Source organism: Phoca vitulina, unplaced genomic scaffold (assembly GCF_004348235.1).
Source record: "Phoca vitulina isolate PV1807 unplaced genomic scaffold, GSC_HSeal_1.0 scaffold13, whole genome shotgun sequence".
In the NCBI taxonomy this organism is placed as follows: Eukaryota; Metazoa; Chordata; class Mammalia; order Carnivora; family Phocidae; genus Phoca; species Phoca vitulina.
The window spans coordinates 45,199,553-45,211,336 of NW_022589716.1; the positions used below are offsets into that span (position 1 = coordinate 45,199,553).

Genomic DNA, 11,784 nt, shown 5'->3' on the forward strand with positions numbered 1-11,784 from the left:
AACTCGTTAAGCTTGTTTTCCTGGGGAGGGGGGGAATGTTTTTGTAGGAATTTCTAACTAACACCCTCTCTCTCTCTCTCTTTCTCTCTCTCTCTCGCTTTCTGTTGACCTGAAATTGCCCGCCCTTGTCCAAATATCTTGTAATTTCACACTCTTGCCACTAGGTGGCGAGAGCACTCATTGAATAGAGGAATAAACAGGCTTCAAAATCACCCCTAGCGTGAGGTCTGTGAGTCCGGGATTGAACTCATTTGAACGCCCCTCCATAGATATTTGCCATACCTTTGCACCACGTGTGCTATTACCAACTCAATTATTTTTCTTAGCATCAGCCCACTTTTTAAATTTATGGAAATGATTTTAGGAAGGAAAATCGATATGCTCTAATTTAATTGAGAAAGCGGTCCCACCTGCCATAGAGAGAAGGTAACATAACAGTAAGTTCACAGAAAATACAAGGACCTGTTAACTTCCGACCAGATGCATTTGCTGAGCCTGAGGGGGCAAGCAAAGGTCGACGCCCCAGTGGTCAGGAGTGCCAAGCTAAATTGTTCGATCCATTCAACCAAACAGAAAACCCTCTGACACCACAGACAGATCAAAGGGTGCCAGGCCCACCTTTTATGCCCTGACAGCATCCAGGCAGACCCTCACCGGTGGCTGGCTGAGCCAGCACACACTGTGCCGGGCTCCAAGCAACACGCCTCAAGGGCCTCATACTCACTCAGCCTTCATGGCTCCCCAGGGAGGCAGGTTCTTTTATTCCTCCATTTTACAGATGAGGAAACTGAGGCAGAGAGAAGCGGAGACTATTCCTCAAGATCATGGAGTTAGTAAGTTAATAAAACTGGGTTCGGAGCCAGGCATGCTGCTCCACAGCCTGGGCCCAAACAGCTTTACGGATAGAGATGTGTATCCGCAGAGAACCAGCCCGCAGAGTTTCTGGTCAAAGTGGCCCCAGCAGCTGGGGCAGGGGTGACCCAATTACCCCTGGTTGTACACAGGCTAAAAATGCTAGGTAATAGTTTCCACTTCTTACTCTCCTCTGCTTCCCATGAGAAGGAAAAAATTGTTTCAGGGGGATAATGAAGGATCCTGGGCTCCCCAAGTAAAAGGTTTCTAAGCAGCTTCCTTTATAATACAATGACCAGACCCAGGCTCTCTCCTTCGGGTCAGGGAATGGGAAAGGGGTGACTCTGTCCCTCGTGTGTCTCAGTATGTATGTCAGAGGCATATGTACCACCTGAAAGCACCTAAGAGACTCAACCGATCTTCAGTTCAGGAATGCCTCACTCTGTGAACCTCATCCATTATGCCTCGGTGCCCGGGTGCCTGAGGAGCAGCTGGGCTCGTGGGCAGACAGGCAAACGGCAGGCCACTAACTCAGCTGGGGGAGCAGGTCAGGGAGGGCTTCCGGGAAGAGGTCACGCCCTGGGTGAATCTTAAAGGAAGGGAGTGTGACAGGCAAAACTGGGGGGGAAGGGGGGGTGGGGAGGGGAGGGATTCCAGAAAGAGAAAGGTACAGAGAGGGACACCAGCATGTGGGTGGTGAGTAGCGACAAAGATGACCTACCATGAAGCTTCAGGTCAGGAAGAGATGACAGGGGAGCCTGGAGTGGATGGCCAAGGAGAACTCTGCCAAGGAGTTGGATTTCATCTCGAAGACACTGAGGAGCCATGAAAAGATGTTGAGCAGGCAAGTGTCAAGGTCAAACCTTTGCAGCCGGAAGCAGAGACCGGCATCCAGGAGACAAACGTCCTGGAGAGCTACGGACTGGCTGGAACCAGAGGAGAGACGGTCAGCAAAACTGACAAATGTGTATTATGCTCAGACTATGTGCTAGGCAGAGGTGTGGTTATAAACAGCAGTTAACAGAACAGAGACTCGGTCCTCTTGAAGTTCCCTTTCAGTGGGCACAAACATTTAAGAAATGCATAGAAATTTAGGGGCAGCTGGCTGGCTCAGTCGGGGGGAGCATGAGACTCTTGATCTTGGGGTGTCAGGATTGTGACTTAGAGCCCCACGTTGGGTGTAAAGATTAAATAAAAACTTTTTAAAAAATTATTTTTAAAATGCATAAAAATTTAAAAACAAGATCTTAGGTCCTGTTAAGTGCTATGGAAGGAATTAAATGGAATACTATGGTGCAAAATAATGGAGAATTGCCTTAGTTGGGGGGGAGGGCCTTTGAGAAGGAGGACACTTGACCTGAGACATGAACGATGGTCAGGAGGAAGCCATGGCAGAGTTTGGGGGAAGGGTGCCCTGGGCAGAGGGACCAGCAAGTGCAAAGGCCCTGAGGCAGGAAGATACTGGAGTGATGGAGGAACAGAAAGAAGGTCAGCGTGGCTGTAGATTAGCAAGCAAAGAGGAGAGTGCATTGCAAGGTCAAGAACTAGGTGGGGGTCAAGCCATAGTGGGGCCTCATGAAACAGGGAGGAGGTGGAGTTCATTCTGGTTGCAATGGGAAGCCAAGGGAGTTAAGAGAAGACCAGGGCAGTGGCAGTACAGGGGGTCAGTTCTGAATATATTTTGGGGCTGAGACAACAGGAATTGCGGTTGGATAGCAGGTAGAGCCAAATCTTTGGAGGAGTTTTGTGGTGGAGAGAGGCAGGAAAAGTAGTGGTAACTGGAGCAAAATGTGGAATTAAGGAGGGTTTTTTAAAAGGACACTACTTTAGGCCATTTGTAATCTAATGGGATTGATCTAGTAAAGGATAAATTTGATGATGCAAGAGAGTGGGTAGCTGTGGGAGCAATGTCCTTGAGAAAGCAAAAGATGCTAACCTTAAAAATAAAACCACCGGTTACCTTGCCAGCAAAAATGGGTTTATTCGGGAATAGCAGAGAATTACGAGCCGAGACAAGCAAAGTACTTGAAAACCATAACCCAGTCCACAGACTAAAGGAGAAGAGGGCTCCTTTATAGAGGAAGCAGAGGGGGAGCTGGGAGGGGCTGTTAGAAACAAAAAGCCCATTGGAGTAAACTGGGAGGTCAAAGTGTGGCGGTTTTTCATTGGCTGAGTTGTGGTGGTCTCTCATTGGCTGGGCTGTTGCAGGGCGGGGAGAGGAAGGGGAAGAAACCTTCCTTCCACCTGCTGGGATAGTAAAGTAGCATCCAAGTGCAAGGTCCCTCTCTTCCTATCGGGTCTGCAATTGACCACGAGTGGTAGGGCACGAGAGCTCCCCCTGCCGGCCTCCCCGCTCCGTTCTAAACAAGATTTCCTTTCATTCGTTTTCGCGCAGCGGATGGATAGAATGCGGAGCACCAGAGCCGGGTTTGCCCTTCATATTGGTTTTCTCTTGCTGCTGTAAGAAATTATCGCAAACTTACAGGCTTACAGCAACGCTCATTCCTTATCTCACACTTTTCAAGGGGCCGAAGTGTGGGCACAATGAGGATCTGGGTTCTCTGCTTAAGGTCTCAAGAGGCTGAAATCATGGTGCGCGCAGGGCCGTGTTCCTTCCCAGAGGCTCCGGGGAAGAATGCACTTGCTGGCTCACTGCAGCCGTCCGCAGCATCCCGCTCCTGCTTTGTCTTCAAAGCAGCAATCACGCATCAAGTCCTTCCTGTTGTCGAATACCGACCTCTGTGCTCTGGAGCCCAAATATGACACGAAGACAGAGTTTGGGCATCAAGAGGAAGGACGGTTTTACTACTTTGCCAGGCAAAGGAGGCTGCAGCCGGCTAAAGCCTTCCAAACTGCAGACCCGCCCGGGGTAAAAGGCTGAGGGATTTTATAGGAAAGTACAGGATCTGGGAGGTTTTGATAGGAATCGGGTACGTTCGGCCCGCCACGTTTGTCACGTCTCCAACGTGCTCTGACACCTGGCACTGGCACGGGCCACCCGAGTCTCCTTACTAAGTATCCATACCAGGTTCCTGGACCAAAGGATTCTACAGAAAAACAAGTGAAGGGGAGGGGGAGGCTCAAGAATGCGGAAGAGAAACATTTTTTCAGTTTGAAGTCAAGCCTTCCTGAAGCCTTAGTGGGTCCGTCTTCGTTTCCATCCACCTTTCCGTTTCTACAGAGGTTCCATTCTCACGCTCCAGATCTCTCCCACTTCCCTTTCTGCTGCGTCTCTCTCACTTCCTCTTCTGCCGGCAGCCACAGAACGTTCTCTGCACTTAAGGGCTCACACGTTTAGATCAGGTCCTCCTGGAAAACCGCCCTTTTTAGAAGTCAGCTGTGCCGCAACACACAGCACAACCACAGCAGTGATGTCTCATCACATTCACCACTTCCGGGGATTAGGGTGCAGGTTCTTGGGAGGTGTTCCTGGGAATTGCGCCCACCCGTAGCAGCAGGACGTTTTTGTGCCGCAGCAGGTGGGAAGGCCGAATGTAGGGACACAACTACACCACAGGCAGATCGGCGGGTTTGCCCTCAGAGGCACATGGGCTGCTGTAACAGAAACCTGAAAAGACAAGGTTCAACAAGATAAAATTCTCTCTCTCTCTCTTTTTCTCTCTCTCTGGAAAAAGTCCAGGTAGCCATGCCTGAGCTAGATGGCAGTTCCAGAACCATCAAGGACCCAGGCTCCTTCTTTTTGCTCTGCCATCCTCAAGTCCGGGCTACACCCCAAGAACCAAGATGGCTTTCCCAGCCCCCTGCAGCCAGCGGGAAGCAGAACTGATCACTTCTTCCTCTTTTCCATTGGCCTGCACTTGGTCACATGACTACCTCTGAAGGCAAAGGGGGCTGGGAAATGTAGTCTTTAGCTGGAGGGCCACATGTCCAGCTAAAATTCTATTTGTGTGAAAGAAGGGAAGAGTGGACACCGAAGGACAGTGGTCATCCCTGAATCAGCTTGTGAGGCCATGATGCTGAAAGTATAAAAGTACAGTGATAAGGCCACTGGCCCAGAGACCTCAATGAGGTTGGAGAAGGACCAGAGTGGGTATGCTCAAGGACTTGTGCTGGAATGGGGAGGTGGAGTCAAGAGGTGGGGTGCTTGCATCAAGGCTTCGAGGAGGAGCAGTTGCTGATGATGGCCAGTCTGGGGTAAGACTGTGAGGGTGAGTGGCTGGGGGGGACCCCAGGGCAGGAGCACAGTTCGGGAGAGGCCAACGGACTGTGAGGCCAGGGTGACCAAGGGTCATCCACATGAATGCTGGAATTACAGAGAGGGAGGACAATGTTCATGGTGGACAGAAAGCCTTGTGCCCGGGGGTCACCCACAAGAGGAGTGACCAGGATGGGGAGCAGCAGGTGGGAGCAGGTGGCCTGGCAGACAACATGCATATCAAAAGAGCTGAGGTTTGCGTGAGGAAGAGAAATCACAGGGAGCAGCAAGAAGAGGCAAGAGGACAGGGTCCTGGGGAGAGCTGGGCTCCCATTCTAGATGTGGAGGAGGATGTCAGAGGAGAAGTTGGGGTGAGGGTTGCTTGAGAGAGGTGGAAAACAGGGCCAGAGGAGGGGACACAGAATGAGCAGAGAACCACCCAAAAGGGGAGAAGTCCACAGATATGCAGAAGGCAGTTGGCCAACTTGGCAGCTGATGGGATATGGCAGTGGGGGAGAGAGGCCATCCCTAATGGTGCCCCAGGTTTCTAGCTGGGTGACTGGGTGGATGCAGCTGGCCCTCCCTAAGGCGGAGAACACTGAGGAGGGCTGGCTTTTGGGGGAAAGACACCCAGATTTAGGTCATGGTGGGTATGAGCCTCCTGTAGGACACTCAGAGGGGATGTCCAGGAAGGACAGGATGCCCAGGTCTGGGCTGGCATTGGAGATGGGTGGGCAAGCGGGTGCAGCTGGACTGGAGGCCAAGAGAGAACATACATGACTAAGATAGGACTTGTTGCCCGCAGGAAATATCCGTATCTGGGTTAGTTGTGAACTGAAGGGGCTGGGGGGAGTGGGCAGGGAGCATGCTGTGGTGTTCAAAACATGCACACACGCGTGCACACACACAAGATTTTTCCAGAATAAAGGAGGTCATAAGCATGTTTACAGACTGAGAGGAAGGAGGGGGCCCAGACAGAGTGGGCCTCCACATATAGGGAGTGGGAGGTGACCTCGTAAGTAGCCTGAAGGGGCAGGAGAGGAGATTGTCTCAGTTTCTCCACAGGGACAATGGTGTAGGATACTGGGTCAGCCAACTTGGGTAGCCCTGGAAGGAGGAGCCTCCCCACCTCAGGAAGCCCAAAGAGCTGCCCCTCTCCCACCCTCCGTCCCCACAAAGGCCTGTCTGACTGAGATAAGGAGAGCAAGGCATGCTCTTTATGGCCAGAGATTCCTTAAATAAAAGCTGCCACATCCATACAATGGAACCATGGCAAACACGGGTGGCATATGTGGGTGTATTCACAGGTGGAAAAAGGAGGTTCCAGAAGAGCGTGGGCCCCAAGTGACCTGATTTGGGGTAAGAAAAAAAAATACACACAGGAAAAGAATAAAAGGCAGTCTTGCTTGATATTGGAATTGAGGGAAAATTTTATTGTCTTCTTCCTGCTCATCTGAACATTCAATTTTTCCACAACAAAAATGAGTTCTCATGTGTGCTGTTTTTTGTTTGGTTGTTGTTGTTTTTTTTTTTTTAAGTTGTACATGCTAAAAATAAGAGGGATATCTCAGAGGTCCAAAAGGAAGAGTGTGTGCCCAACTAGGTCAGCTCAGGTCAGGAAACAGCCTGGGGGCTGGGGGACCGCCACTCACCGGGACTCCTTCCCCACCTGCCGTAAAGGCATGAAGGCAGATGAAGATGGGACAAGGCCAGGCGTCCACAAGTGGGAGAAGGGAAGGTCCATGGAGGCTGAGGTTCCTGGTCTGGGATCCAGGTTCCGATGAGAGTGTTCACCAAGTACCTGCCAGGTGACCCCAACTGGAGCAAGCTGTCTTCACAGCAGGCATGACTCCAGGGGACCAAATGATACCTTCCCTCCCCACCCTGCTCTGGGCCAGGGATCAGAAGGTTGCGGAGGCTGGCCCTTTGGGCACACCGGGTAACCTCCCTGGGCTTCACCGGAAAGCGAATGCGCAGTTCCTTCCCAGAGAGCAGAGCTGGGCCGAGCGGAGGGCGAGAACACAAGCACCCTCTGGGCCTGGCAGGAGAGATCCCGGCCTCCCGGCCACAGGGGAGGACAGAGGCTGGCCTGAGAGGGGCTTACGATAAGAAATAAGGAGGCCCACATTCGCAAGTCATCCTGAGCAAGGATAGTTTGCTGTTATCACAGTTTGTTTTACCAAAATGGGATATTACTTTACTCTCTCGTGCATTTCACTCTTGTCACTCAACAACACAACGGATATTCCTCCAACACAATTCATGCAGTTTTATTTCATTTAACATAATGTCCCTATAATACCCTGTGGTGTGCAGGCCCCAGTAACTATTCCTTTTGTTTCCAGCTTCTTGCTTTGCCGTTAGCAACGCTGCAATACACGTCTTTGGGTACTTAAAACAAAAGCAAGCCAAACCCAATCCCAGGTGACCTGGGAGCAGCGGGCCCTTGACGGGGCCACGGGGCCACGGTGGCAGGGGAGCCTCTCAGTGAGTCAGTGAGCGACCTGCCGGCATCTGCACAATGAGGGGCCAGGTTAGAAGAGGACCGGGGTCCTCCCTGCTGATGGAATCTTTCCGAGTCAAAGCGTCGACTCCCTCCGGCAATCACCCGGCACAGACTGAGGGAGGACCTGTGAGGTGCGGCCGCTGACCGAGTCCCCATGGCTTGACCACGGACACAGCCCTCGGGGAGCTGCTGTGCTGTCGGGGAAAGCCGATGACAAACATACAGATGAACAGGAGCATGCCCTGAAGGGGGCTCCGAGTTGCCGAGATGCTAAAAAAGTAAAACACCCACACTCTGTGTGAATGAGAGGCATTCTCCTACGGGTCTAGGGTAGTGTGTAAATGGGGTGTTTAAAGCACCCCTCAGGGACGCCTGGGTGGCTCAGTCGGTAAGCATCTGCCTTCAGCTCAGGTCATCTCAGGGTCCTGGGATCAAGCCCCGCATCGGGCTCCCTGCTCAGCGGGAAGCCTGCTTCTTCCTTACCCTCTGCCCCTCCCCCTGCTTGTGCTCTCTCTTGCTCTCTCTCTCTCTCATTCTCTCTCTCTCAAATAAATAAATAAAATCTTAAAAAAGAAAAAGCCCCCCCCCCCCAGGCCTCTGCCCTTGACTTCTGCTGCTGTCACTGTGGGTGTGGTGCCCAGGTGCCCTCCATCCCGGCCAGGGTACCACCTGGCGCTGCTCAAGCATCAGGGGATCCTCCGCCGGCAGCATCGCGGGGGGCCCAGGACCCTCTTGTCAGGTTTGGCGTCTGTGGCTGACGCTGGCCATGACCACAGGAATGGCCCGGGGGACCACTTCCTCTCCTCAGCGGCCCCTCACTCTGGGCTCCTCTTCCGGGCCCCTCTAGCAAGGGCTCTGTTTACTTCAGTTGCTAGAACCCCTCTACTTGTTCCCAAAGCATTGCTATACCCCAGGGGTTCCCCCACTTCAGCAGGCCCCCACACTCTCCACGGGCACAAATTGTGCCATCTCTGCAAGCCCTTTTCTGACTGATTTGATATTTCATATGAGTGCAATTTTTTAAAACTTATTATAAAATGACTACATGAATGTTCTAATTTTATAATATACTTTTGTATAATATTTTACTGTTAAGCTTGATTTTTATTAATGTTTTTTTAATATTAAAAAAATAAACTGAAAATCCATTTCTCTTTTAAAGGGAACTCTTTATCACTAACATAAATGGAAAACTGATGTCAGTCCCTTAGGTAAAATTTAGCTATAGAAATAAATATAATGCAAATTAAAAAACGATCTTAGGGGGCCTGGGTGGCTCAGTCGTTAAGAGTTTGCCTTTGGCTCAGGTCATGATCCCAGGGTCCCGGGATGGAGCCCCACATCAGGCTCCCTGCTCGGCGGGAAGCCTGCTTTTCCCTCTTCCCCTGCTTGTGTTCCCTCTCTCACTGTCTTTCTCTCTGTGTCAAATAAATAAATAAAATCTTTAAAAAAAAAAATCTTAAATTCTAGCTAGAGACCAATGACTGATGGAGACCAAGCCACAAGCCCTCAGCATCCTGTGAAAGAAAAGGATCAGGAGGTTTAGAAGGTGCTAAAGATGCAGTGACACCGAAAAGTGACTTTCTCCTTGACCTATTCAGAAGAACCACAGAAAATTTAAAACGACGTCGTTCTCCCCCCATAGGATTCTCAGCCCACGGGAGCTGCCCCACCTACACCCTGCGTATGCAAGCAGGGCAGGGATGATTGCTTCCATTTTACAGATGAGGAAGCCTCAGACTTGGAGGAACAACCAGCAGAGCCACTCAGCTCCAAGGCCTCCCCTTCCTGGAAGCCTTCCCCACCTCCTGGGACCTGGTGAGGGGCCGCCTTGGTTTTCCCACAGACCCCGTACTGAGGCCCAGCGAGGCACGGGTGGTCCACGGGGATGCACTGTGGGACCCCCTTCTGTAAACAGCGGTTGACCTACCATTCAGGGCCCAAGTCCCCGGGACCAGAGACGGCCCCCCAGGGCTGCACGTGGGGGATAAGCCAGGCTATTTTCATCATTTCCTTCCTCCCACTGAAGCAGCGGCCACCACCGGCTGCCTCGCGGAGAGCTGCCACCTCAGCCTCAAGCAGGACAGTTCAGGCCACAGAAAGGGGTGCCGGCTGCAGGCCTCACAAGTAAGTGGCCCTCTTATTACCCAGCACCACCTCCCACAGCGCACCCCCACCCAGGTGGGATGGCCAGCCCCCCGGCCCACCCCTGTCCCACCTTCAGCTTTCCCCTCCAGGAGATGGGGTTGGGTGGGGGCACTGGCTCTGAGACACTGGATCCTTGGTTCATTCAACTAATATTCACAGCCTGCCACGGGCCCGGCCCTGGTGGGGAGAGCCTGTCTTAGGAAGGGGAAGCAATCGTAGGAAAGTCAGCAAACCAGGCAAGAGCCTGGAGCTCATGAGGCCTGAGTTGGAGTCGGTTCTCTGACACAGACCGCTGGGTGATCCTGCACGAATCATTCTCTGTCTCCAGGCCTCAATTTCCCCAACTCTGAGTATTGGCCTAGATGCGTGGCTTTCCAGAGGGAACCCCTTCTGGGCTGCCTCCTGGTCCCCACCTCAGCATCCTCATCCTGCTGTTTTCTACATCGAGTATCACCTAAGGGTTCACTGGGCCACAGGCGAGCTGTGGGAATCGATGGGAAGAGGTGTGGTCTGTGAAGTCCACACCATTGGCCTGACCCCAGGCTTGGGCGTGGGGGCTGGGAGCAGCCTGGGGGCCAGGGGCCAGGACTAGGAAGCATCTAGCCGGCATCTGCACCTCTCCCCCCTGAGAAGGGGCTGGACCTCCTGGCCCCTTCCTAAGAGCGTTCTTACCCTCGCTCCCCTCCCCACCCCTCACAGCTACGCTCCCCATCCTGCCTTCTGAGTGTCCAGGGAGGCTCAGCTAGGCCTGGGTTGGGCACACTTCACTTCCTGCAGTCTTCACCACCCCATTTCACAGAGGAGAAGGCTGAGGCCTGAGAAGGGAGGTGAGTTGTCCTTTGTCCCAGGTCAGTCCCGCCGGCCATCGGCAGGGGGTGCGGACTGCCAGGCCCTCCCTCACCTCACGGCCACTCTCCCCACAGCCAGCCTGCCAATGCCTGCCTGGGGGGCCCTGTTGCTGCTCTGGGCTGCCGCAGAGGCCACCAAGGAGTGCCCCGCAGAGTGCACCTGCCAGGCCCTGGAAACCATGGGGCTGTGGGTGGACTGCCGGGGGCGGGGGCTCACGGCCCTGCCCGCCCTGCCGGCCCACACCCGCCACCTCCTGCTGGCCAATAACAGCCTTAGCTCCGTGCCCCCTGGCGCCTTCGACCACCTGCCCCAGCTGCAGATCCTCAATGTGACGCAGAACCCCTGGCACTGCGACTGCGGCCTCACCTACCTGCGTCTCTGGCTGGAGGACCGCACGCCCGAGGCCTTGCTGCACGTCCGCTGCGCCAGCCCCGAGCTTGCCACCGCCCGCCCGCTGGGCCAGCTGACGGGCTTCGAGCTGGGCAGCTGCGGCTGGCGGCTCCCGGCGTCCTGGACCTACCCGGGGCTCTGGTGGGATGTGCTGCTGGTTGTCGTGGCCACGCTGGGCCTGGCTCTCCTGGCCGGCCTGCTGTGCACTGCTACAGAGATCCTCAACTGAGCCCAGGCCCCCAGGGTCACCCCTCCCCAGACCCCGCCGGGCCTGGGCAGCCCGAGCCACCAGTAACTCAAAATAAACTGGCTGCTCAACCACTTTATCCAAGTTCAGATTTTTGGTTTTTTTCCTCTCAGCACCCGTGTCTGGCTCTTTCTGGAAAACTGGGTCCGTTTTGTTATAACCAGATACCCATTGGGCCTTCTCTGTCCCCCCGGTTCTTAGTAAAATGGGCTGTCCCCCCTCCTCCACACCAGCCTCCCCCAGTCCCACAGTCTGTGGACATCCCAAGCCCTTCCTCTGTGCCTTACAGGTCCCAGGACTCCGGTCCTCACGCTCTCCTCTGTCCTGGCCCCTGCTTCCTGCATGGGCCACGCCGGAGGGCCCAGGCAAATTTCACATGAGCGTTCAGCTGCCCTCCCAATTCCACAGAAAGCGTGCTCTCCCAACACAGCAGTGAGCAGAGCAGGAGACACGGAAGACCCTGCGCGGGTAGGAGAAGAGCCATTCCCGTCTCTCTGACAGACACACCCTGAGAGGCACATCACCGTTTCCAAAACGGCCTTTGGCCACGAAGACACCTGCTCACCTGGCCCCATCCTTTCTCATCTTCTCTTATAAGCTCTCTCTCATTTTCCTCCTCTCTAGCCCTCTTCTTCA

General features: G+C 53.6%; 2 protein-coding genes across 4 annotated transcripts in view; both read left to right on the plus strand.

The window, feature by feature from the left end:
• The window catches only part of EFCC1 (EF-hand and coiled-coil domain containing 1), a 60,305-nt gene extending 52,781 nt beyond the window's left edge, over positions 1-7,524 (plus strand). The window contains exon 9 of the transcript XR_004300402.1: positions 7,354-7,524. The gene's annotated coding sequence lies outside the window, so the exon portion shown is untranslated. The remainder of the gene's footprint in view (positions 1-7,353) is intronic.
• Positions 7,525-9,146: 1,622 nt separating this feature from the next.
• Positions 9,147-11,263, plus strand: GP9 (glycoprotein IX platelet). 3 transcript variants are annotated; one of them, XM_032412031.1, is made up of 4 exons: positions 9,147-9,332; positions 9,544-9,641; positions 9,991-10,489; positions 10,586-11,263. In XM_032412031.1, exon 4 carries the CDS (start codon positions 10,597-10,599, stop codon positions 11,128-11,130), a length of 534 nt encoding a protein of 177 aa, XP_032267922.1. In that variant the 5' UTR covers positions 9,147-9,332; positions 9,544-9,641; positions 9,991-10,489; positions 10,586-10,596; the 3' UTR covers positions 11,131-11,263. The 3 variants fall into 3 exon arrangements, with proteins under 3 accessions (XP_032267922.1, XP_032267921.1, XP_032267923.1); XM_032412030.1 differs by having other exon boundaries at positions 10,362-10,489; XM_032412032.1 differs by having other exon boundaries at positions 10,362-10,489; positions 10,590-11,263.
• The last annotated feature ends 521 nt before the right edge of the window (positions 11,264-11,784 follow it).

Excerpts from the sequence above, each read along its gene's own strand:
- GP9 (XM_032412031.1), top strand. The coding sequence starts at position 10,597 with ATGCCTGCCTGGGGGGCCCTGTTGCTGCTCTGGGCTGCCGCAGAGGCC.